Source organism: Anomaloglossus baeobatrachus, chromosome 8, assembly GCF_048569485.1.
Source record: "Anomaloglossus baeobatrachus isolate aAnoBae1 chromosome 8, aAnoBae1.hap1, whole genome shotgun sequence".
Lineage (NCBI taxonomy): Eukaryota > Metazoa > Chordata > Amphibia > Anura > Aromobatidae > Anomaloglossus > Anomaloglossus baeobatrachus.
Window position 1 is genome coordinate 166,872,079 of NC_134360.1, and position 27,402 is coordinate 166,899,480.

The window sequence follows — 27,402 nt, forward strand, 5'->3', positions numbered from 1 at the left end:
TGGATATTTTGCCTTCTTTTGGACCTTGACCTTAAAATAAGCAGGTTGAAGTAATGTGAGCATGTCTTTTTTTTTCAACCTTCCTACAGTATGTTACCCTGTTAGTTGTCCTTGTTTACATGTTCAATTGATACGAACATACTACAAATATGATAAAACATGTCTACTGGTGGGAATTTCCATTATATTATCACCTGGCTTCATGAAGCACCAAAAAAAATTGCAGGTGGCCACTGAGAAACAGAAATCATTACGCAACTTGTAGTATAAAAGAGTATACCAAAACTGTATGGTGTCACATTAGCAGGCAAGATGAAGCTCCTTCTACTGTTGGTGTCTATTGGGCTATGCTCAGCTCAGTACAATCCCAACACTAGAGCTGGAAGAACATCAATTGTTCACTTATTTGAGTGGCGGTGGGATGACATTGCAGCCGAGTGTGAAAGATACTTGGCACCCAATGGATTTGGAGGAGTCCAGGTAGGTAGTCCAATATAAATAAGTATGGATGTTAAATATTACAGATTTTCCAGTTTTGTCTCAACTGACAATCTACAATGCCAAAAGTTTGTAAGTTAAAGGTCTTAGGTTTTTTGAGCAAAAATATTATTGTGCATTTTGCTAACAAAATGTCCAGCCCTTTAAAAATCTTGAATTGTAAATTATGTATTAAATTAATGTAAACTTAGCAAAATTTATGAAAAAGATGTGATGCCCCAGGGGTGATGATCCTGTTTGGGGACGCCACAGGTCTTGTTCGATATGGCAACAGGTGATAGCAGTTTTTACTTTATATGTCGTGACGCCACTCACGGCTTGCAATCAGGGATGTGGATGACCGCCGCTGCAGGTTTTATGAGCGTCTGGGGTTGATGAGGTCTGCAGCCAGGTGATGTAGCTTTCCGTGAGTGAGGCAGGCCCCAGTGGCTCGGGTGAGTAGGATAGCGGGTCCCAAAATAACACAGGCAGAGTCCAAAAGTCTTTTAACTGGTTTTTACTCACTTCTGATGTTGCTGTGAGTTGACCTGGGCATTGCTGTGATTCACCAGGTAAGACCAGGGTTCCTTCAGGCCAGTCTGAGGGTAACCTATTAGTTCGCCTTCCTAGCACTTCTTTATTCGGATAACCCCTGACTTGAAGTACCATGGGGGTCTATTCAGGGAGTCGCTATTGCCTTTTCTTCCCTGTGTTCGGCCCGTTTGCTGGCAGCGTGGACCAAGTGAAATGGCTTCAAGCTCTGTCCCATTATGGGTCCCTGCATTGCTGCTGAGGCTCAGACTCTGTAAGGTTGGTGAGGTACCTGTAGTTCCCCTCACCAGCAGGTTTAGCAGGCCATTAAACTGGAGTCTGCTCTAGGGACATGTACCCCGTACGTGCCTAGTCATCGGCAACCTCGTACTGACTGACTAGTGACCGTTCTCTCCCGCTAACGGTTACTACCCGCGTGCAGAGTCTTACTAGTGGCCATGCGCGTATCACCTAGCAACCGCCGCTCACCACTACCAGACTGGCTTGCTCCACTCCTTTCCTGACAACCTCTGCACTTTAGCTCCCAGCCCCTCCACTACACCCCTTGACAAGAATTGAAGGCCAGTCACCTCTGGGGACTTCCCAAGGGTCCCATCTAATGGTGTGGGAGAACTGGTTGCTATGTGTCTGTGCGTACAGACCTCATTCTGGCCCTTAGGATTACCTGGAAGTACTGTCCCAGTATGGGTGCAGTACTCAGTGTTGTCTGACTGGGTCAGGGGCGCCACATTCCCCCTTGGTTATCAACAGCACGTCCTCGGGCTGCAAAGACAAGAAAAACATAACACAAATTTTTCCCACACAGGGGAGATATTTACATGTAAACATACCAGGTACCATACCACCACCACCCACCACCCACGAGTCCTTAACCCAAGACCCAAATAAGGAGTGATCACCAGTCCTTTTTGGTGACCTGGTCTCGGCCTGGTCTGCCGTAAACCATTTCGGTGACAGTCCTCTTTATCCTGGTGGCATAGGGTAGGCCCCATAAACAGGCCTACCTGCTCCTTTTCTTTGTGTTGGAGAGCAGGCCCCATAAACAAGCGGGCCCCCTTGGTGGTGCAGAGCTATACCCCATAAACAGGCACACTCTGGGGTTGGTACCACTGGGGTAACTATGTACACTGCGAGAGTTTGTGGTTATAGTCAGTTCATAACCTATGGTCCATATAAAGTGCACTTAACCTGGTGCTTAAGAATATTTAAAGAGTTCACGCAAAAGTTCTTGGGGGCACATTTTTGTCTTAAACGTTGCTTAACTTTTCATAAAAACATTTTTAAACTGTACTTTTTTTTCTATACTAACTAAATTGACTTTCGCCTTCTAAGGTCAGTACCTGTTACTTCAGTGCACTGACCCTTGGAGGTCATGTCATGAGCGTCCTCTGGCAGTGGTGAAAATGGGGACCTGGTCGGAGCGGTAGGGGAGGAGCCTGGGCTCCCTGAGGTTCCCTTTGGACATGGCACCACATCCAAAGCGAACCAGCCTCTCTCCCCCATATGCCGTGTAAACTCCACCATGTCCTGCATGTACAGGTCACGGCCAGGGTGACCCCGTTGCAAATGGGACTGCACGTCCCGCCGGGACACAAAAATCCCCTCTTTTACCCCTGCTTCTACTATAAAACCCCACCCCTTTCGACAATTAAACTCCTCTACTACTCCCAGGTGGAGGGGACCTCGAGACCGGGATCCAGCCCGCCGCAGGGACTGCTTTTCTTGCAGGTCCCGGGCCTCCAACTGTTCACTCCCCGGGATGGGCACCACAAGGGGGCGTGGGCGACCGGTTTTCACCCGTCGTTGCTCTCTGCGGGCTGGCCTCCGCAGCGACATCACCTGGTCATCAGCGGGCCACCAGGTAAGTGAAGCGCTCTCCATCTCTTCTTCCCTGCTGGGACTTTCTGCGACCTGGCCAAGTCGGGTAGGTGATGGGGTGGCGGTTGCCACTGACTGCAGGACGTGTTCTCCCTCCCTGGCGGAGGGTGCTGCGACCTCTTCCGGTTGGCGGGGGAACAGCAGCACGGTCTTGTGGTCTCCCTCTCTTACAGAGGGTGCTGCAACCTCCTCCAGTTGGGTATGTGGCAGCTCTGGGGTTTAGCCTTCGTCAGCCGGGCAGGATGGTGGTGGGTCTTCAGGATCCCTCTCCAGCGGAGAGGGCGGTGTGACCGCTTCAGGTCTGGTAAGCGGCAGCTCGGTAACCAGGTCTTTAGCATCCAAGGAAGCTGGGGGCAGGGCACCTAGACCCCTCTCCAGCTGAGAGGGTACTGGGACCGCTTCAGGTCGGGGCGTCGCGGGCGTCGCACTAGCTTCTGATGGTAGTGCCGGCGGGATCAGCACACCAGGTAGGAGAGGGGTAACATCGGACTCACCCAGAGTCGGGCCGGAGACTTCCAGTGGCGGGGTCTCTGTCGCTGACGGTGGTTTAGGCTGAGCATGGCGGCGCCTCCAGGTGGGCCCCGCTGCACGGACAGCTGCAGGTTTCAGATCGCCATCAACATTCTATGTCTCCAGGCTGCTACTTCCCGTTTCTGCTGCTCCTCCCTGCAGTCAGCAATTCTATTAACCTCCGCTTCCAGCTCCTCCGCCGTCATGGGCCTTGACCAGCCCTGCTCCCTCGGATCATCTCCTGCGAACGCCATCTTGCTCCTTCCCTCGCTCATCAGCTTCCTCTCTGGTTGTGGCCCTAGTTCCATTTCTCCTCCCACAGGGCTAGGGGCATCCCATCTGTCCAGGGACAGATCAGCCCCCTCATCTCTTCCTCTCGCGGGGTCAGAGCCAGAGCGCTCTTGGGATTCTGGGACGGTTACTCCTCTCCATCGGCGATTACTTCTCCTGCGTGAGCTGCAGCTTTTTGATGACATACTTTTCAACGGTGACAAAGAAAATGGCGGCAGTTCAAATTTTTCAGTCGGACCACCAAGGCACACTGTCACCCGTCTGAACGGGTCTAGTCCAGCATCCTGTTCGTGACGCCAAAAAGAAGATGTGATTCTCCAGGAGTGATGATCCTGTTCGGGGACGCCACAGGTCTTGTTCGATATGGCAACAGGTAATGGCAGTTTTTACTTTATATGTCGTGACGCCACTCACGGCTTGCGGTCAGGGATGTGGATGACCGCCGCTGCAGGTTTTACAAGTGTCTGGGGCTGATGGGGTCTGCAGCCAGGTGATGCAGCCTCCCGTGAGTGAGGCAGGCCCCAGGGGCAAGGGTGAGTAGGATAGCGGGTCCCAAAATAACACAGGCAGAGTCCAAAAGTCTTTTAACTGGTTTTTACTCACTTCTGATGTTGCTGTGAGCTGACCCGGGCGTTGCTGTGATTCACCAGGTAAGACCAGGGTTCCTTCAGGCCAGTCTGAGGGTAACCTATTAACTCGCCTTCCAGCACTTCTTTATTCGGATAACCCCTGACTTGAAGTACCATGGGGGCAGTGGCGTAACTAGAGTGCGATGGGCCCCGGTGCGAAAGTTGGACCTGGGCCCCCCTCCGGACGTTGGTCAGATGAATGGGCACCTGTAGCGTTCTAAATCCTATAAAGGCATATTAATTGCCCCTTCCCCCCCTTCATTATGCAGTAATGTTCCCAATCCTGGTACATATGTCCCCCATACTGGTATATATGTCCCCATCCTGGTATACATGTTCCCCATCCTGGTATACATGGTATATAATGTCCCCATGCTGGTATATATTTATCCAATCCTGGGCCGATCCTAGTAAAAATGTTGCACATCCTGGGCCCATCCTAATATGTCTCCCATCCTGATATATAGTATATGTTCCTCATCCTGGTATATATGTCCCCCATCCTGGTATATATGGTCTGGGACTGTCTCTAATGAATAATTAAAAAAATATAAATAATTTAAAAAAAATTCTACTCATCTTGCCTCTGCTCCCACATCACCAAGTGTCCTCTGTAGCGAGTGCGGAGTGGCCTGCAGCTGACATCAGAGTGCATGCTATAGAGCATGACCATACTACCATGCGCTGCCCCCAGTTATGGTATGAACGTCAGCTGCCAGCCACTGTGTGCCCTGTACCTTTGGGCCTGGTAACAATCTCTACGTTTGTGATTGTTACTCCCCTACCTGCTTTCCTCACTCCATCCACCAACTATTGATTGCTGAAGTCAGCTCACGTATTGTAAAGATAAAGCACCCTCCCAGGACATACTGCATCAAATCTACTTCAGGCTATGTGCCCACTTTGCGTTTTTATGTGCAGAAAATCTGCACATAAAAACGCATGTTTGGAACGAAAAAAAGCAACTGAAAAAAACCGAGCATTTTTTATTGTGTGTTTTTTCACCTACCTCTTTTTGAGCGTTTTTTAGTCATGGCGATCATAGGGGTTCAAGCGCTGTACCCCCGCGGTCGCCAGGTCCTGGCTCTCGCTGCCAGGAGGAGTACCCGCGCCGCTCTCGGCAGTTGAACCCTCTAAATGCTGCAATCAATGCAATTGCTGCATTCAGTAGGCAGGGAGAGGCATCGCTTACCCTCCCTGGCGATCAGGTCCCTGTAGTGCAATCACAGGGACCCGATCACTGCCATGGCAACCCTGGGTCATCACCCTGATGACCCCGGTTTACTGAGGCATGGATCGCCCCCCAAACCAGGGCACCTACGTCACCAGAGTTCCCTGCAACAAGGTCCCGTGGTAAAGACCACAAGGCCTAGGTGCAGGAAACCCTGGTGACATCACAAGGTGAACTGAGTTCATGGCGGCGGATCTGCAGGACACCCCGGTGATCCGTAGGCATGAACTCGATTCACCTTGTGATATCACTGGACTTCCCAGAAGCAATGTCCTGCAGTAAAGACTGAGATAAGGAAATGGCTGCAGGGAGCCCCAGTGACGTCAACACACGCAAATTCAATGTGGGAAATACACATGCGTTTTTTCCTGCATTTTTCACTGACTCCATTGAAGTCAATTGGTGAAAAAGCAGGAAAAATACAGAAACAACTGACACGCTGCTTCTTTTTTTCAGCAACAAAAACTGCAAGAAACAGCGTGGGCACAGCAAGTCAGGATTCTCAGACTTTGCTGAGATCATTTTTCCTTGCTTTTATCAATTAAAAAAAGCAAGGAAAAACGCATGAAAAAAGCGACGTGTGCACAAGGTCTTCTGTGTATGTAGCTGAGCAGTGCACAGTAATTTAGCTGGATTTAGAGACAAGACCTGGCTGTGCTGCTTTCATCAAACTGCTGCAAGCACTTCCCCACTGCTCACATTGTGCCTGATTCTGTGGGCTGGCCCCCATCACCTGATCAGCCTCATCCCCCCTCCCTCCCGCCACCACCAAATCTCAAAGTGTCCAAAGCAGCACCTGAACGGTTTACAGTAAGATAACAGAATGTAAAGAAGGTCAGATGCACTTTCCTGCCATATATACAGCTCACCCCTCTCCACATGGTCGCACATCAGTACATAAACGATCAGACGCTGTCAGTGACTGCTCAGAGCGATGGAAGGGAGGCAGAGTATATATTATACTGCCATGCCTGAGCTGCTGGGACTGAGAAGTACGGAGTGCTGCCTCACAAACATGCCGGTCACACCGCACTGCTGCCCTCACCTGATATGTCTCCTGCAGAGGCCGGCACCACAGTGTAATCACATGCAGAGACTGGAGGGGGCAGAGCTCACGCTGCCGGCCGCTTCTACTGAAAATGCAGGAACAGCGCAGCTCCTCTCACTGACAGGCTGCTGCTGATCTGCAGCGCGGGCCCCTAACCTGCGGGCCCGGTCGCAATCGCGACCCCTGCGACCGCGGTAGTTACGCCCCTGCATGGGGGTCTATCCAGGGAGTCGCTACTGCCTTTTCTCCCCTGTGTTTGACCCGTTTGCCAGCAGCATGGACCAAGTGAGATGGCTTCAAGCTCTGTCCCCTTATGTATCCCTGCGTTGCTGCTGAGGCTCGGACTCTGTAAAGTTGGTGAGGTACCTGTAGTTCCCCTCACCAGCAGGTTTAGCAGGCCATTAAACTGGAGTCTGCTCTAGGGACCTGTACCCCGTACGTGCCTAGTCACCGGCAACCTTGTACTGACTGACTAGTGACCGTTCTCCCCCACTAACGGTTACTACCCTTGTGCAGGGTCTGACTGGTGACCATGCGCGTATCCCCTAACGACCGCCGCTCAGCGCTACCAGACTGGCTTGCTCCACTCCTTTCATGACAACCTCTGCACTTTAGCTCCCAGCCCCTCCACTACACCCCTTGACAAGACTTGAAGGCCAGTCACCTCTGGGGACTGCCCAAGGGTCCCATCTAATGGTGTGGGAGAACTGGTTGCTATGTATCTGTGCGTACACACCTCGTTCTGGCCCTTAGGATTACCTGGAAGTACTGTCCCAGCATGGGTGCAGTACTCAGTGGTGCCTGACCGGGCCAGGGGCGCCACAAATACATTATAATTATAAATAATAATTTTACACAAAAAGTCAATAAGCCTAGAAGAAAGATGTACAAATCAAAATAACAGCATGGTAAAAAAAAATGGTAATTCATTTATAATATTATTGTTAAAATCACTTCCATTGAAAACACACACAAAAACAAATATGAAAATTGGTGGGTAAAAACAGCTTTGGTTTAAATTTTGGGAAATAACCCTTTAATAAGTTGTCAGTTCCACTAAGTTCAAATAACATTCGTTAAAAAAAAATCACAGAAAAACAATAACAACATTTGTGGGGTAGAGCAAGGGTAGACCAACTTCATAAGTAGTAAATCATAAAGATATAATATAATCCTTCTTTTCAAAATGTCATTGCAATAAATGTAATAAAATACCGGTGTTATATTTATAAACACTACATAAAAAATAGTATTTGAAATATATTTATGACTGGTGAAAAAATGTATAGTCATCAGTCAAGATGACAGAACCTGAGGTTCAGTTTTCGAACCGTACACCAACTTAAAAAAAATCAAGGCTCGGGTTCGGGGTTCGGATGTTTTACGTGTGAACTTCACTCACGCAAGCAACACTGTGCTCGGGTACGCTCGGTGCTCAGCCTTATATAAGCTGATTGCAGTATTTGAACGGCGCACACTGGGGGCAACATCAGCACAATTTCATGTGGTGTGCAACCCAAAAAATTGTTTGAAAAAGTCCGCCCATCCTCTCCTGGAAGTGATTGGCTTATGGCTGGCTGTATGTGGGCGGAGATTCAAACTGTCAATCAGTTGCTTGCTCAGGGTTCGGGTCAAGCTCGAACCAGTGCAGCCTCGGCTTGTTTGCTGCCGGCGAACCAAACCTCCATGAAACCACTCATTTCTAGTCATCAGGTGCATGAGACAAAGAAAACAATGCTAAATTATTACATATACTACTACTGCCACTGATGCAAATCTACTATTTTATTTAGCACTCAGTAGCAGATGAGTAAGCTTTATCTGGCTGTACTAGAGTCAGTGGCATATGTAGCTTAACTTACGAAAAGCATGTGGTAGTAGCATTCATTTACTACCTGAATACTCAGGTGATAGGCAACCACTTGAGTTGGCCTTAAAAGGCTTTAGATGATGACATCAGAGGTGTGCTTTGGGATAGCATAGTAACACGATGTGCAGTAATACATAAGGAGATAGCTGCTGCGAAAAGAGGAAGAGGCCTGAATCTAGACCTTGATCTGGTGAGTAACTTGAGCCAATGTGGACAAACTTTTGGTGCAAAAAATTGATCTACAAGTTGGCCAACCAAAAGGTGAGGACAATTAGGCAAAAAGGATTTAAATATGCTAAATGTATTATCTACTATAAGCCACAGTGATAAATTCAGTGCAGTTTCAGATTGTCTAGTCTTAGTTTATGATACCTCTGTAAAGACAGTGTGGCGCCCTGGACTAGCCAGGTCGTCACAGGGACTACAACACAACACCCCCACCCCGAGATAGGCACATCAGCCAGACAGAAATCCTTGTTGCCTCCCTCCAGGGGCTGATGTCCACAACAGGTGGGGTGGAGCCAGGCGGTTGGCCCCACCCACTGAGGAGTTCACAGTCCTGGAGGCGGGAAAGGGAAGTCAGACGAATGCAGTTGAGAGCAGTCGAAGTTAGGGAAGTGGTAGGAGAGGATCAAAACTGACTGTGTCCAGGTACGTGGCCTGGGCACCAAGAGCAAGGTTGGCAGATGGTGGTGGCCATCTGCAGGAGAGGCAGATCAACGCGGAACCGTAGGACCAGGGATGGGCGGTGGCCCACCGGTACCGAACCGGGAAGCGAAGTGAAGCCAGCACAAACCGGCAGGGCCTGCGGACCCCGACCAGGCTTGGAGTCGCCGTTAAACAGGTCAAATCCGTTAGTGACCGGAACCCCAGGGGTTTCCTAGCAGCCAAGACCCGAATGAAGGCAACCGTCCAAACAGCAAAAGGGAAATACAGCTACCGCCACAGCTAGAGTTCCCAGGGCCAGAGCCTGTGGGCAAAAGGGCTCCTCCGGCACATATCCACACTGGGGAGCGGGTTACCAGTGGGAAGCCATCGGGACTGAACACACACAAAAGGTGCAGGGAAAGGCAGCCACCACCAACCGTCCAGGAGAAGCCACAGCAGCTGGCTGCGGGACCCGTCCATCCAGCCGTTTGTTTTACCAGAGACTGTGCATCCATTTGTGGCTGAGTGAGTACTACCGTGCCGACTGGCACCGCGCTGCGCAGTTCAAGCGACCCTGCACCTTGCCAGCCCTGCTTCCCCGTAATGCTCAACTGGGCCCCGGGACCACCAACCCCCCTACCCACGGAGGGGGAAAACATCTCAGCTGCTCCCTAACAACGCTCCCGGGATCCCCGTCACCAGCAGCGGTGGTGCCCACCTTCATCACAAACTGTGGGTGGCGTCACGGACCAAATCCCCAAACCAAACCACCCCTTTCACTCACGGGCGAGGAGCGCCGCTCGAGTCCCTGGATCCGACCCACCGCTCGAGCCACCGAGCAGCAGCAGCGCCGGACCCGAGCGCCAGCGAGAGCGCAGCAGCGACGGCCCCCCTCCCCGCCTGCGACAACTTGGCATCACAAACAGGATCTTACCGTTCTACCGGCAGGTAGAAGTGCGCCTTGTGTCCCGCCGGTGGTGTCCGGCCGAAAAATTTCAGAATACGCCATCTTGGGCGCGAAGATTTTCCCGCTCGAGCGTCTTCTCGAGCAGTGGAGGCGCAAAAGCCAAAGCCCCGCCCCTGAAGAGGAGGTGCTGAGAAAAGACCAAGGGGGGGCGGAAACAAAATGTCTGCGCCTGACGGAGAGAAGATGTCTGTGTCTGGTGAAGGAGCGCTGGATGCAGGAGCGGCAGTGCTTAGCGGCCGCATGTAATTAGGGCTGCAGAAGTGCAGGGACGCCAGGACTCTGCTGGAACACGTTTCTGGACCCAGCAGCAAGATGTGCCAGGAGCTCCAGGCCACGGTCCACTCCATGATGGTGGAGTGGACGTCGGAGAAGAAGGGCCTGGCTGCAACCGTGTGGGCATGCAAAGTGGAGGTGGTTTCCGAGGAGCCGGTAAGTGACCCACGCCCCTATGTCCCTGAGGGAACGGCCGCTGAGTCTGAGGGGCCCGGCCTGCTGCCATCCACTATGCCACCTCCCTTACTGCCCATGCCCGCGGCCACCGCCCCGACCGACCCGTTATCACTGTCACCGGTAGCAGAGCCCGTAGCGTCTGTGGGAGAGGGCCCAGACCTACGGCTCCTGGGCCTTACCTTTACCACCGCCCTGGCACCCGTCTCGGCTTCCATCCTGGCCGCGACGGAGATGACGACAGCTCCGGCAGTCCGCCCGGCCGCAACAGAGGCCATCCTCGACCCGACGCCAGCACCGCAAGCCACGCTGACCGCTGCCAGACACCCGGCCTCGGATGAGGCACCGCGGGGACGTAGCTGCCAAGCGGCAGAGCAGGCCACGTCACAGCGGGGCCCCTCACTACTGGAGGTGCCGGTCGTAACCGCCACGGAGGGACTCCGACTTGGCCCGTCCCCCACACTGGCTGACCAGGAGCGGCGGCCATGGCAGCTGTGCCCTAACACTGCTGCTTGGAGAAAAAGGATGTGGCTTGCGGTTCCTCCGTTTCCGTTGCACCGTTGTCCCCGTTGGGACCACCAGTACCGTTACCTGTTAAATGACTGTGAATCAACCAAAGATGTCACCTGATTGTCGATTGTGATTGACCCTGCCGTTGCCGGCAAGTAGTCCCCGTAGGGACCCTTTGTTACCGTGCATAAGAAACTACTTATGGACATGCCTGAGAACTAGCAAGGCACCCACAAACTAGTGGAAATGTAAATATGTTGGCATGTTTCCGTTGCCGCCTCCGGAGAGGCAGATTGGAGGAAGGGCCCGCAGCAGAGTAGGCTGGGGCCTGGCCACCACCTGGACCGGTGGCCATCCTCCGGGGGTCAGGGGTCCCCCTGGACGTGGGGTCCCCTGAAGTGACTGTAGAGTGCGAAACACTGTACCAGTTCCCGCTTGGGCAGCCTGGATCTGGACTGGGGTCAAGGGGTGCTGCACACTTCTTAGGGGCAGCATCAGGGCCAGGTTGTTTGGGTGGGAGAGCGGAAGCCGACCGTTATTAGTAAAAATGTGTTGTAACGTTAAAGTACCGTGCCTCCCGTTAAGGGAAGATTCAAAAAAATGCTTTGTTGAGTGTTTTCACATATGTTTTATATCTTTTACAGTTGAAAAATAAAACCGGTGATGGACGGGCAGCCCGCTGACGGTCTGCATTTAACCAAGGGGGAATGTGGCACCCTGGACTAGCCAGGTCGTCTCAGGGACTACAACACAACACCCCCACCCCGAGATAGGCACATCAGCCAGACACAAATCCTTGTTGCCTCCCTCCAGGGGCTGATGTCCACACCAGGTGGGGTGGAACCAGGTGGTTGGCCCCACCCACTGAGGAGTTCACCGTCCTGGAGGTGGGAAAGGGAAGTCAGACGAGTGCAGTTGAGAGCAGTCGAAGTTAGGGAAGTGGTAGGAGAGAAGCAAAACTGACTGTGTCCGGGTATGTGGTCCGGGCACCAAGAGCAAGGTTGGCAGACGGTGGTGGCTGTCTGCAGGAGAGGCAGATCAATGTGGAACTGTAGGACCGGGGACGGGCGGTGGCCCGCCGGTACCGAACCGGGAAGCGATGTGAAGCCAGCACAAACCGGCAGGGCCTTCGGACCCCGAACAGGCTTGGAGTCGCCATTAAACAGGTCAAATCCGTTAGTGACCGGAACCCCAGGGGTTTCCTAGCAGCCAAGACCCGATTGAAAGCAACTGTCCAAACAGCAAAAGGGAAATACAGCTATCGCCACAGCTAGAGTTCCCAGGGCCAGAGCCTGCAGGCAAAAGGGCTCCTCCGGCACATATCCACGCTGGGGAGCGGGTTACCGGTGGGAAGCCATCGGGACCGAACACACACAAAAGGTGCAGGGAAAGACAGCCACCACCAACCGTCCAGGAGAAGCCACAGCAGCCGGCTGTGGGACCCGTCCATCCAGCCATTTGTTTTACCAGAGACTGTGCATCCATTTGTGGCTGAGTGAGTACTACCGTGCCGACTGGCACCACGCTACGCAGTCCAAGCGACCCTGCACCTTGCCAGCCCTGCTTCCCCGTAACCCTCAACCGGGCCCCGGGACCACCAACCCCCCTACCCACGGAGGGGGAAAACATCTCAGCTGCTCCCTAATAACGCTCCTGGGATCCCCATCACCAGCAGCAGTGGTGCCCACCTTCACCACAAACCGTGGGTGGCGTCACGGACCAAATCCCCAAACCAAACCACCCCTTTCACTCACGGGCGAGGAGCGCCGCTCGAGTCTCCGGATCCGAGCGCCAGCGAGAGCGCAGCAGCGACGGCCCCCCTCTCCGCCCGCGACAACAGCGTTAGTAAATCTGCCCAACTATTTGTAACTACTTTTTGCAGGAGCTATTAAATGATGAAGGTTCTGTGTACATCAGAAACGTGTCATTTTATGGCCAATTATATTTTTTATGCCTTTCTAATGGATTTTCTACATAGAAGCAATTTTTTTTTTTCAAGTGGATGTGCTATTTACTTTTTCTGGATTAAACTAAGTGGATATATTTTTATGTTTACTTATGTATTTTGTAGATTTCTCCACCAAATGATAATCTCATTGTTACCAATCCATGGAGACCTTGGTATGAAAGGTACCAGCCTATCAGCTACAAGCTTTGCTCCCGCTCTGGTAATGAGCAGCAATTCAGAGACATGGTGACCAGATGTAATAATGTTGGGGTAAGTGGAAATATTATATAATAGCACTTGAACATAAAATTAAGAATGTGTAATATTATAGCCCTGTCAGTTGTCCTAGTCTCTGCATTTCATAAACAAATTTAGCTAACTATTGAAACTTCCCCAGTCTATGGAAAAATGTATAATAACTTATAAAATTACAATATCCGGTTGTCTCTACCTTTCTATCAATCCTGATTTCGCTATGCTTTTGCTAATAATACAGTACTGTCTTTTTGGTCCCTGGATCTTAGGTGTATATCTATGTGGATGCCATCATTAATCACATGTGTGGCGCCGGAGGTGGTGCCGGTACTCATTCATCCTGTGGTTCCTATTTCAATGCTGGTTCAAGAGATTTCCCTTCTGTGCCATATTCTGGCTCGGACTTTAATGATGGCAAGTGCAAAACTGCCAGTGGAGAAATTGAAAACTATGGTGATCCCTACCAGGTATATATACTTATTCTTACCTTATGCCAGGCACTTACATATGTGTTACTCTCATCATCATTCTCTTGATGAAAACATCTACTTTTTCTTCATAGGTCAGAGACTGTCGTCTTGTTAGTCTTTTGGATCTTGCCTTGGAAAAAGACTACGTCCGTGGAAAGGTTGCTGAATATTTGAACAATCTTATTGATATCGGAGTTGCTGGCTTTAGATTTGATGCTGCCAAACATATGTGGCCGGGAGACCTCAAGGCTATCACTGACAGACTTCACAATCTCAACACAAGATGGTTTCCTGGTGGTTCAAGAGCCTTTATTTTCCAGGAGGTAACATTTCCATTTCACATCCAATGTTACCCAATGTTATATTTTACCCTTCTATTAATCCGATCAAAAATAAATAGTTTCATTGATAGTATTTCTGCAGAACAATTTGATATATTTAGAAATGTAAACATGTAAATGGGCTCCTTATAAAGAAACATAATCTAGGTAAAAAGAAAAACTAAAATATAATCTTTGATGCTTTTTTATTAACACTAGAACTACTGAGGTAGTCATTTTGACTACTTTGCACCATATATTTCTATATAGGTGTCACGAGTCCAGTAGTTCTAGTGTTAATGCACTCCCTTGTTCCTCATTGAAAGACAATTTTAAACAGACTTGGACATACTGATTTTTCTTGTCGGAATAACAATATGATTTGTAGGTAGTGTTTGATAACATAAAATACAGTTTTAACCTCTTTACGACTTAGGACGTATTTATATGTCATAGGTCACCTCCCTCTCTTCAGTGAGGACTCCCGCATTATTCCCTGCACATGTTTGTGGACCTGACCAGCAGACATGTGCAGCTAACAGGCTCAGGTAGATCGGACATCCACCCACACCTGTTAACCCCTTAGATTGAGCTGTTTAACTCTGACCTCATGATCCAACGCGCTCTGGTGGGAATTGCGCCATTCCCTGCCACCATCTGCAGATCCGCGAAGTGATCACGGGGCACCAATGGATTGTCATGACCGTGTGGGGTGAGCTGATAACCGCTGTCACTGTCATGACTCACTTCCTGAGATTTTGGCAAGACAAAAGATTTGTCGCCCACAGAAAGTAATGTGAAATTCAAACAAATAATTAACTTCTAATACAAAGATATGTTGCATAACATTGGTGAATGAAGTTGTTGTACTATTAATGACATATTTAATATTTTGTGTGACTTCCATTAGCTTGAAAGACTGCATCTATGCGGTTCAACAATGATTCATACAATTTATTGTTGAAGTCCTCAGGAATAGCAAAGAACGCAGTCTTACATGCCTCCCAGAGTTCATCTAGATTCTTTGGTTTTGTCTTCCAAGCTTCCTTTTTCATCCTACCCCAAAAATGCTCAAGGATGTTCATGTCTGGTGACTGGGCTGGCCAGTGCTTGAGCACTTTGATCTTCTTTGCCAGGAGGAACTTTGTTGTAGAGATGGATGTATGAGATGGAGCACCATCCTGCTGCAGAATTTGATGGGATGATTGGGATGTAAGAGGTAGCTAATCCTTTTTTATATTTTAGGCTAATGATATTGCCTTCCACCTTGCAAATGTTTCGCACACCCCCATACTGAATGTAACCCCAGACCATGATCTTTCCACCACCAAACTTAACTGTTTTCTGGGTGTATTTTGGATCCATATGGGCTCCAGTAGGTCTCCTGCAGTATTTGCGGTGGCTGTGGTGTAATTCAACTGAAGATTCATCAGAGAAATCCACCTTCTGCCACTTTTCCAGCGTCCATCTGTTTAGCAGGCTGTGAGACTTGGCAAATTCCACATGGTTTTTTTATTGCCTTTTGTTTAGTGCTGGCTTCTGGGCACTGATTCGACCATGAAGGCCATTTCGAAACAGAATCCTACAAACTGTTCTAGTTGACACAGGGACTTGAGGTGACAAGCCCTGTTGGAGCTCTGCTGCAGTGGAAGAGGGGCTGGCTTTTGATTTTCTAACCAAAAAACGTTCCTCCTGAGCAGTTATCTTATGGGATCTGCTGGACCTGGGCTTGTCAAAAACATCTCCAGTATCTTCAAATCTTTTTTTAATTCTTTGTACTTGACGTTGAGACACATTAAAGGTGCCAGCCACCTCTGCAGTGGATCTGGTTTTCAGCCTCTTGATATTCAAGGCTTTAGTCGCAGGGTGGATTTTTAGCATGTTGTCAGAGGTCAAGTTGCAGTTCAAGTGCGGGTCTGGGGTGCTGGGTTTCTTTTCATACACACCCACTAATTAACCGATCATTTAGTGAGCACAGGTGAGGATGTAAACTAGGATTGGGTGCATTATATGACAAGGCAACAAAACTTTTCTCTTGCCAAAATCTGACCTTTTTGTGTTCATTAAATGATCAATATTTCAGCTTTGCAGCAACTTTATTTTCAGAACCTAAACCAAATTTGGGAGGGTGTCAGCTTTCAAAAGAGTAATTTATAAAACCAATGGATGAATTTAGTCAGGTTATAAGCTTTTATTTACATAACATTGATAAGCGACATAACTTCTGTCAGCGAGTGTATGCCACAAGATCACCCTCCATGATGAACTATTTTCCAACATCTTTACTACGGTTACAGAATAAAGAAATCAGAACATCGCCCTCTAGGAAATTTTACTGTTGTAGCCTGGAACTTGAGATCTCAGCCATACTCTTGGGTAGATCCAAATTTCGAACAAGATTGTTCAGTTCACTTTGTGATATAAAGTGTGGTTTAGCTGCTGACAGAAAGTCTGGGTCATGAGAGGAAGATGCTTCATGACACCAAGAGCCGTATTCTACCTCACGTGACTAGACTGAAAATGTTTCTGGTGCTTTTGGAATTTGCAGCTCTTCTGTATGTGGTACTGGGTGTATTGCAAATGGAATGTTTGGATACTGTAAAGTCCACTTCTTCCTTGGAAGTACTTTCCTAATAGGGGGCACCATGTAGAAAAAGTAATTGGTAGTGTGATCGGTTGGCTCTCTCCAGGTCATTGGGACTGCAAAAAAACATAAATTGCCTCTTCCCATGCAACCACTGGGTAAGATGCACATCTATTGCTGCATATTTATGGAGCCAACTCTTTCCTGAACACTTATTCTGCAAAAAAATTACAGATTATTCAGTTAGGTCCAGAAATATTTGGACAGTGACACAAGTTTTGTTATTTTAGCTGTTTACAAAAACATGTTCAGAAATACAATTATATATATAATATGGGCTGAAAGTGCACACTCCCAGCTGCAATATGAGAGTTTTCGCATCCAAATCGGAGAAAGGGTTTAGGAATCATAGCTCTGTAATACATAGTCTCCTCTTTTTCAAGGGACCAAAAGTAATTGGACAAGGGACTCTAAGGGCTGTAATTAACTCTGAAGGCGTCTCCCTCGTTAACCTGTAATCAATGAAGTAGTTAAAAGGTCTGGGCTTGATTACAGGTGTGTGGTTTTGCATTTGGAAGCTGTTGCTGTGACCAGACAACATGAGGTCTAAGGAACTCTCAATTGAGGTGAAGCAGAACATCCTGAGGCTGAAAAAAAAGAAAAAAATCCATCAGAGAGATAGCAGACATGCTTGGAGTAGCAAAATCAACAGTCGGGTACATTCTGAGAAAAAAGGAATTGACTGGTGAGCTTGGGAACTCAAAAAGGCCTGGGCGTCCACGGATGACAACAGTGGTGGATGATCGCCGCATACTTTCTTTGGTGAAGAAGAACCCGTTCACAACATCAACTGAAGTCCAGAACACTCTCAGTGAAGTAGGTGTATCTGTCTCTAAGTCAACAGTAAAGAGAAGACTACATGAAAGTAAATACAAAGGGTTCACATCTAGATGCAAACCATTCATCAATTCCAAAAATAGACAGGCCAGAGTTAAATTTGCTGAAAAACACCTCATGAAGCCAGCTCAGTTCTGGAAAAGTATTCTATGGACAGATGAGACAAAGATCGACCTGTACCAGAATGATGGGAAGAAAAAAGTTTGGAGAAGAAAGGGAACAGCACATGATCCAAGGCACACCACATCCTCTGTAAAACATGGTGGAGGCAACGTGATGGCATGGGCATGCATGGCTTTCAATGGCACTGGGTCACTTGTGTTTATTGATGACATAACAGCAGACAAGAGTAGCCGGATGAATTCTGAAGTGTACCGGGATATACTTTCAGCCCAGATTCAGCCAAATGCCGCAAAGTTGATCGGACGGCGCTTCATAGTACAGATGGACAATGACCCCAAGCATACAGCCAAAGCTACCCAGGAGTTCATGAGTGCAAAAAAGTGGAAAATTCTGCAATGGCCAAGTCAATCACCAGATCTTAACCCAATTGAGCATGCATTTCACTTGCTCAAATACAGACTTAAGACGGAAAGACCCACAAACAAGCAAGACCTGAAGGCTGCGGCTGTAAAGGCCTCGCAAAGCATTAAGAAGGAGGAAACCCAGCGTTTGGTGATGTCCATGGGTTCCAGACTTAAGGCAGTGATTGCCTCCAAAGGATTCGCAACAAAATATTGAAAATAAAAATATTTTGTTTGGGTTTGGTTTATTTGTCCAATTACTTTTGACCTCCTAAAATGTGGAGTGTTTGTAAAGAAATGTGTACAATTCCTACAATTTCTATCAGATGTTTTTGTTCAAACCTTCAAATTAAACGTTACAATCTGCACTTGAATTCTGTTGTAGAGGTTTCATTTCAAATCCAATGTGGTGGCATGCAGAGCCCAACTCGCGAAAATTGTGTCACTGTCCAAATATTTCTGGACCTAACTGTATGCTTGTCTTATCATGGTAGTCAAACGTTTCACCTTAATAACGCAAAAATGACTTCTCTTCATATGAAGCAAAATCTGATTAGTTAATGCAAGAATGATGCATATCTGAAATAAAACATAGAAACATGTCAATATACTATGAAACTAAGCTAAAAAATTCTAAAAGTGTATACCTAGCACAGAGAGCATTTATAAAAGTAGGTGATGCAAGTGTAATTAGGATTACAGCATCGGAGATGTGTTGGCGTTTTTTTATTGGTCCCCTAAGGCTACTTTCACACATCCGGTTTGAGCACTGCGGCTCAATCCGGCTGTGAAAACTATGCAACGAATGCGGCGAAAACACCGCATCCTTTGCATAAGTTTTTACATGCGGCCCGTCCGGTTTTTCCGGTTGCGGCATGCTACTGAGCATGCGCAGTGGAAAAAACTGCATGCGGCGGCCGGATGCATTTTTTTCCGCATCGCGCCGCATCCGGCCTCCATAGGTATGCATTTAAAAATGCGCCGCAGCGGCCGGATGCGGCGCGATGCGGTGTTTTTTGCCGGAGCAAAAAACGTTGCAGGGAACGTTCGATCCGGCCGCGGCATCGGCTAAATTTGCCGCATGCGGCAAAAACCGGACCGAACGCAAGCCCCTGCGGCACAATACGGCACTAATGTAAGTCTATGCAAAAAAAAACCGCAACCGGCGTTACAAAAGCCGGTTGCGGTTTTTCTGCAGAACGCCGTATTGTGCCGCAGAGCAAAAATCCGGATGTGTGAAAGTACCCTAAGATGACAGAATAGTGAAGGCTCAATAGACTAAATAGATGATGTAATAGACTAGCTACTAACAATGCAATAAAGTTGATAAAATAATAAAGACACAATTTTTCTGTAAGCCTGCATGAAAGGTGTCATAAGTAATTACAACCTCCTCAGGATCTTGAAGATTAGAGTCAATCTTTAAATTTAAGTATAATATTCATCTTCAGCATCACAAAATTTGTTCAGTTCAACTGTTTTTGTGCTTGAACCAATTTAGCTGTAGAACAGTGTTTCTTGCATGTATGTATTTCTTTACATACAAGATCATAAAAGTCCCTTGAAGCACATTAAAACTTTAAGGCAATCTGTCACCAGATGTCCACCACTGTTAGCAAAATACTCTCCTTCTATGCCTCTGGAACTCCAAATTAATAAGATTTGTTTTATGAGTGCTCGGGAAATCAATACAGCACACACATGTTGAATGATGAATTCTCCTTTATTAGTGAAAATAACCAGTTTATATAAGTTCACAGGCAAAGGTCTTGCCCATCTGAGCTATGCACCAATAAAAGCAGTAGGGGCATGAACAGGAATGTGAAACTTCCCTGCCCTTCATTGTTAGCTGGGCTCTATGACATCATTAGCTATAAAACAAGATGGACATTATAGGAACAAAATGGAATCTATTCTCTCACACCACCTAATCTGAAAGCAGCATAGTATAGAGGCAAAGACCCTGATTCCAGTGATATGGCACGCACAGAGTGGTTTGCTGCAGTTGTGAAAAAAAATCTCTGGTTTTTCAGTTTTTTGTGTCATGTCATACCACGTAGTCCTCTATATTAATGAGATCTGTATAACCCTGCATCCATCAATGAATAGCAGCATTCTATTTCCAATGTACACAAAAATCTGTCAAAAGGGTAATTCAGAGCTCAGCATTAAAAAACTGGTAGATCTGCACTAGATAAAAGAGCAAACAGCCCAACCAGTTCTGCATCACTGGAATAGGGGACTCTGTCCTTAAGTCATGCTGGTCTCAGTAGATGTAGCAGAAACTTGGTGATAGAATCCTTTTAAGGGCACGCTCACACGAGCGTATGAATCGGACGGGTCCAATGCGAGAAAATCTCGCATTGCACTCGAACCAATGTTATTTAATAAGGGAGAGCGGATGGTCAGGTTTTTTCTCATCCAGATTCCGGATCAGCGTGCTGCGATTGTCAGCGAGAGCCTTGTCACCCGCACCCATACAAGTCTATGGGTGCAAGTGAAACATCAGATATCATCCAAGTGCAGTGCGATAATCGCATCAGCTCACAATGGAGGAGATGGGGAGATTAATCCTGCCCCCTCTTCCGCAGCTGCAGGATCAGGTCACAGTCGCATGACACTCTGCTCATGCTGGCTGCATAGTGGCATCTGAGGGTCATTATCGCATATCGCATCCGATGCACTCGCATCGGATACTTTACGTTCATGTGTCTCCATCCTAAAACTCACCTTAACCATGTTGTTAGTTCTTCCAGAAAACATTTGTGATTACATGGTTACCCATTTGTTAAATATTGAAGATTCTATTTGAAGCTTTTAAAAAGTAAGAATATTTAAAGGTATATCCTTATGGTATAGGTTATTGATCTTGGAGGTGAGGCCATTTCCTCCAATCAATACTTTGGAATTGGAAGAGTAACAGAATTTAAGTATGGTGCCAAGCTCGGAACAGTTATCCGCAAGTGGAATGGTGAGAAGATGGCTTATCTGAGGTAAATTGTAACATTTATCAGCAAAATGACATCGTACAGTCATGGCCAAAAGTTTTGAGAATGACACCAAAATTATATTTTCACATGATCTGTTGCCCTCTGGTTTTTAATTGTGTTTGTCTGATGTTTACATCACATACAGAAATATAATTGCAATCATATTATGAGTACCAAAAGGTTATATTGACAGTTAGAATGAGTTAATGCAGCAAGTCAATATTTGCAGTGTTGACCCTTCTTCTTCAGGACCTCTGCAATTCTCCCTGGCATGCTCTCAATCAACTTCTGGACCAAAACCTGACTGATAGCTGTCCATTCTTGCATAAGCAATGCTTGCATTTTACCAGAATTTGTTGGTTTTTGTTTGTCCACCCGTCTCTTGATGATTGCCCACAAGTTCTCAATGGGATTAAGATCTGGGGAGTTTCCAGGCCATGGACCCAAAATCTCTATGTTTTGTTCCATGAGCCATTTAGTGATCACGTTTGCTTTATGGCAAGGTGCTCCATCATGCTGGAAAAGGCATTGTTGGGCGCCAAACTGCTCTTGGACAGTTGGGAGAAGTTGCTCTTGGAGGACATTCTGGTACCATTCTTTATTCATGGCTGTGTTTTTAGGCAACACTGAGTAAGCCGATTCCCTTGACTGAGAAGCAACCCCCACACATGAATCGTTTCAGGATGCTTAACAGTTGGCATGAGACAAGACTGGTGGTAGCGCTCACCTCTTCTTCTCCTAATAAGCTGTTTTCCAGATGTCCCAAACAATTGAAAAGGGGATTCATCTGAGAAAATGACTTTACCCCAGTCCTCAGCAGTCCACTCCCTGTACCTTTTGCAGAATATCAGTCGGTCCCTGATGTTTTTTCTGGAGAGAAGTGGCTTCTTTGCTGTCCTCCTTGAAACCAGGCCTTGCTCAAGCAGTCTCCGCCTCACAGTGTGTGCAGAAGCACTCACACCAGCCTGCTGCCATTGCTGAGCTAGCTCGGCACTGCTGGTAGTCCGATCCCGCAGCTGAAACAGTTTTAAGATACGGTCCTGGCATTTGCTGGTCCTTCTTGGGCGCCCAGGAGCCTTTTTGCTTTTCCCTTTTATTCTTTAATTTTCCTTTATTTTTTTTATTACCCAAGTTGCCAAATCTTGATAAGCACCTGGAGTTCCCTGAGAACACAGGGCCCAAGGTCGATGCACGGGTACTTTTGAATCCGTGGGGATCCGGACTTTTACAGTTCGAGTCTGCCCATCCCTAGTCATAAACTTACACTGCTGGTACAATGCAACATTTTATAATAGGTGCAGCAGCATCATGGAAACACAAGTATTTATAAACACAGACATGTCAGAAGTGGCGATAAGTTCTTTTGAAATATAAAGGAAATGCAAAGCTTCAACAGATATCCATAAAGAATAAATGTATTTCCTTTAGTTGAGACATAAGGTTATGTATATGATTAAAAAAACAGAAAAGTTCTAAATTAATGCATTATGGTTATTAATTCCACTTTCTCTAGAAACTGGGGTGAAGGATGGGGTTTCATGCCCTCTGACAGAGCCTTGGTCTTTGTAGACAACCACGATAACCAAAGAGGACATGGTGCAGGAGGAGCTTCAATTCTTACCTTCTTTGATTCTCGGTAATTTTAAAATTTAATTCAGAATAAACATCTGATGATTAAATTTCTAATATTTATGTTAATTCGTAAGCAATTCATAATGCTTACCACATATGATTTTATTCTGGCTCTATAGTATCTACAAGATGGGAGTTGGCTTCATGTTGGCTCATCCCTATGGATTTACACGTATCATGTCCAGTTTTAGGTGGCCAAGAAACTGGGTCAACGGCAAGGTAAGATTACTTGCAGAAAATGTAGGATCAAGCTAGTTCTAATTATTTATCCTAATTCAAATCTACTATTATAATTTTAAATATTTTTCATAGGATACCAATGACTGGATTGGACCACCAAGCTACTCTGATGGCTCCACAAAACCTGTTACTATCAATGCAGACACAACTTGTGGCAATGACTGGGTCTGTGAGCACAGATGGCGTCAGATTAAGTAAGTTGTAAACGAACTTCAAAATGTATATTACACAACAAATTGTCAAATCATTGTGGTAAGGCACTCATGTCCCCAGCATCGTGCTACTCACTACGCGTGCCACTCTGTTTATTCCTATATCAGGCCACTACGCTGAGCCCTTATGCAGCTTTTCCAATCCACTTCTTATCCTTGCTGTTTCCACCTGGCTACAGGGAGTAGAGTTGATCGAACCCACCAAAATCCAGGACTGACAGATCACTGTTGGATTGAGAAAAAAGTCCAGATCCGCCCAGGATTCCGGTGACCATATAAGTCTATGGGGACCAGAATCCAGAGATTAAAAACATTTGAGGAGGGGGTAGGGGGGTAAGAGTGCGCGCAGTGTACTCACCCGAGGCTGTGTCATGGCAGCAAACTCTTTCCGGGTCATGCTTTTCCCTTCCAGAGAAGACAATTCAATATTCATTATTTTTCCCACCCACCAGCGCGTGTAATTGGTTACAGTTAGACGCACCCCCACCCTGAGTGTCATCGTGTCAGCTGACTGCAACCAATCAGAGGCGGCAGGATGGCCGGTGGGCGGGAAAAGCAGTCTAAGTGTCTGCGGGCCAGTATGGTGAACGTGCATCTGTTTCAGAAACACATGCATGTTCCTGTTAGAAGTGTCGGTGATGTGGCTTTTTTTTATTATTTAAATAAATTAAAAAAAAACAACGTTCGGTCCCCCCTAATTTTCATCCCCAGCCAAGATAATGCCGGCTGGGGGCTGGTATTCTCAGCCCACAGCGGCGCAGATCCGGACTTTTACAGTTCGGATCCGCTCAGCCCTACTAGGGAGGCATTCACAATTCCTGCTGAGATTTATTCCTCGTGTGTCCTGCAGGGTTAATCTTCACTGACCTATCCCAAAGCAGCAGGGTATTTAAAATGCAGACACTCTCACCTTTCCTTGGTCCTCCTGGACCTGTTCTCTGCTTTCAACACAGTGAACCATTTTCTCCTACTACAGATTATCTCATCGCTTGGCATCACAGATTTGGCCCTATCTGGATCTCTTCATACCTAACAAACTAGACATTCCCAATCTCCCACTCACACCAAACCTCCACATCTTGCCCTCTATCTGTCGGCTTCCCATAATGTTTAGTTCTAGGACTCTTTCTCTTCTCTACCTATACATTTTTCCTGGGACAGCTTATAGAGTCTCATGGCTTTCAGTATCATCTCAATGCTGATAACAAACAGATCTACTTCTTTGGACCCAATAAAACCTCCTTACTAAACCAGAATACCACAATTTCTGTCTACTATATCATCCTTTTTCTTTGCTTAATTTTTTAAGCTGAACATGGACAAAACAGAATTCATCATCTCACTCAACCCCACATCAAAATCAATGGCTGCTCACTCTTCTCAGTCCCACAAGCTTGCTAACTTGGGTAACCCTTGATGCTGCTCTCTCCTTCAAACCACATATCCAAGCCCTTTCCACCTCCTGATGACTAAAAATCAAAACTATTTTCCAGATCCATACATTCCTTAACCAAAATCTGCAAAAACACTTGTGCATTCCCTCATCATCTCCTGCCTCAATAAATGTAAACTCCTGCTCTAACTTTTACAGTCCAGTACCCCTCCAATCTTTCTTAAACTCTGCTACCCAACTAATCCATCTCTCCCCCAACTATTTTCTGACTTTTTCTATTTGCTAATCCCTTCACTGGCTTCCCCATTGCCTGAAGGCTCCAGTTTGAAACCCTAACCATGATAAACAAAGCCATCTGCAACCTGTCTCTGCCATACATCTGTGACCAAGTCTCTTAGTCCTTACTAGAGATGAGCGAACCGGTCGCGGTTCGGCTCGAGGTCGGTTCGCCGAACGGAGGTCCCGTTCGAGTTCGGTTCGTTGAACATTCGACGAATCGAACTGCATAGGAAACAATGGCAGGCAATCACAAACACATAAAAACACCTAGAAAACACCCTCAAAGGTGTCCAAAAGGTGACAAACAACTCACAACACAACACAAACACATGGGAAAGAGACAAGAACAAATTCTCATGTGAAAACAAAACAGCGTTATGAGGAAAAAGAGGATGAGACACAGATATAGGCATGGCATGCCCTTCTAAAATCATGTAAAACACCGCAAGGTGACTCCAAGCGGAGTCTCCCTTTTTTCCAAAAATTGGGCCACACAGACACCTTATCAGTGGCAGCAGTTGTGCCCTAGTTGCAAACAGGATGTTTTGATTTGCATCAAGCACATTCAAAAATACGCCATACTTAACCGTCCCCAGGAAGACATCGGGGTAGGTAGCAAAGTCTTTCCTGATCCCAGCTCTGTTCATCTTGGATCATTTTTAAAAAACACAGCAAGCAAGGGTTACTCCAAGCGGAGTCTCCCTTTTTTTCCAAAAATTGGGCCCCACACACACCCACCCATTCAGTGGCAGCAGTTGTGCCCCAGTTGTACACTTCACAGCTAGATTTGCATCAAGCACATTCAAAAATACGCTATTCTTAACCGTCCCCAGGATGACACCGGGGTAGGTAGCAAAGTCTTTCCTGATCCCAGCTCTGTTCATCTTGCATCATTTTTAAAAAACACAGCAAGCAAGGGTTACTCCAAGCGGAGTCTCCCTTTTTTCCAAAAATTGGGCCACACAGACACCCCTTCAGTGGCAGCACTTGTGCCCCAGTTGTACACTTCACAGCTAGATTTGCATCAAGCACATTCAAAAATACGCCATACTTAACCGTCCCCAGGATGACCCCGGGGTAGGTAGCAAAGTCTTTCCTGATCCCAGCTCTGTGCATCTTGGATCTTTTTTAAAAACAATGTAAGTAAGGGTTACTCCAAGCGGAGTCTCCCTTTTTTCCAAAAATTGGGCCACACTGACACCCCATCAGTGGCAGCACTTGTGCCCTAGTTGTACACTTCACAGCTAGATTTGCATCAAGCACATTCAAAAACACGCCATACTTAACCGTCCCCAGGATGACACCGGGGTAGGTAGCAAAGTCTTTCCTTATCCCAGCTCTGTTCATCTTGGATCATTTTTAAAAAACACAGCAAGCAAGGGTTACTCCAAGCGGAGTCTCCCTTTTTTCAAAAAATTGGGCCACACAGACACCTTATCAGTGGCAGCACTTGTGCCCTAGTTGCAAACAGGATGTTTTGATTTGCATCAAGCACATTCAAAAATAAGCTATTCTTAATCGTCCCCAGGATGACACCGGGGTAGGTAGCAAAGTCTTTCCTGATCCCAGCTCTGTTCATCTTGGATCATTTTTAAAAAACACAGCAAGCAAGGGTTACTCCAAGCGGAGTCTCCCTTTTTTCCAAAAATTGGGCCACACTGACACCCCATCAGTGGCAGCACTTGTGCCCTAGTTGTACACTTCACAGCTAGATTTGCATCAAGCACATTCAAAAATACGCCATACTTAACCGTCCCCAGGATGACACCGGGGTAGGTAGCAAAGTCTTTCCTTATCCCAGCTCCGTTCATCTTGGATCATTTTTAAAAAACACAGCAAGCAAGGGTTACTCCAAGCGGAGTCTCCCTTTTTTTTCCAAAAATTGGGCCCAACACACACCCACCCATTCAGTGGCAGAAGTGTGCCCCAGTTGTACACTTCACAGCTAGATTTGCATCAAGCACATTCAAAAATACGCTATTCTTAACCGTCCCCAGGATGACACCGGGGTAGGTAGCAAAGTCTTTCCTGATCCCAGCTCTGTTCATCTTGCATCATTTTTAAAAAACACAGCAAGCAAGGGTTACTCCAAGCGGAGTCTCCCTTTTTTTCCAAAAATTGGGCCACAAAGACACCTTATCAGTGGCAGCACTTGTGCCCTAGTTGCAAACAGGATGTTTTGATTTGCATTAAGCACATTCAAAACTACGCTATTCTTAACCGTCCCCAGGATGACACCGGGGTAGGTAGCAAAGTCTTTCCTGATCCCAGCTCTGTTCATCTTGGATCATTTTTAAAAAACACAGCAAACAAGGGTTACTCCAAGCGGAGTCTCCCTTTTTTTCCAAAAATTGGGCCACACAGACACCTTATCAGTGGCAGCCCTTGTGCCCTAGTTGCAAACAGGATGTTTTGATTTGCATCAATCACATTCCAAATCCACAAGCATTTACTCTCCCCAGGATGACACAGGGGTAGTAAATTCCTTCTGGATCCATGACTTGTTAATTTTGATGAACGTCAGTCTGTCCACATTGTCACTGGACAGACGCGTGCGCTTATCTGTCAGCACACACCCAGCAGCACTGAAGACACGTTCA

At 47.1% G+C, this 27,402-nt stretch overlaps 1 protein-coding gene across 1 annotated transcript in view; it reads left to right on the forward strand.

Moving 5' to 3' along the window:
* The first annotated feature begins 282 nt into the window (after window positions 1-282).
* The window catches only part of LOC142249348 (pancreatic alpha-amylase-like), a 34,055-nt gene continuing 6,935 nt past the window's right edge, over window positions 283-27,402 (forward strand). The window contains exons 1-8 of the mRNA XM_075320973.1: window positions 283-480; window positions 13,130-13,276; window positions 13,531-13,728; window positions 13,824-14,054; window positions 20,916-21,049; window positions 22,560-22,682; window positions 22,798-22,897; window positions 22,991-23,112. Coding sequence (XP_075177088.1) covers window positions 313-480; window positions 13,130-13,276; window positions 13,531-13,728; window positions 13,824-14,054; window positions 20,916-21,049; window positions 22,560-22,682; window positions 22,798-22,897; window positions 22,991-23,112 — 1,223 coding nt within the window. The 5' untranslated portion in view covers window positions 283-312. The remainder of the gene's footprint in view (window positions 481-13,129; window positions 13,277-13,530; window positions 13,729-13,823; window positions 14,055-20,915; window positions 21,050-22,559; window positions 22,683-22,797; window positions 22,898-22,990; window positions 23,113-27,402) is intronic.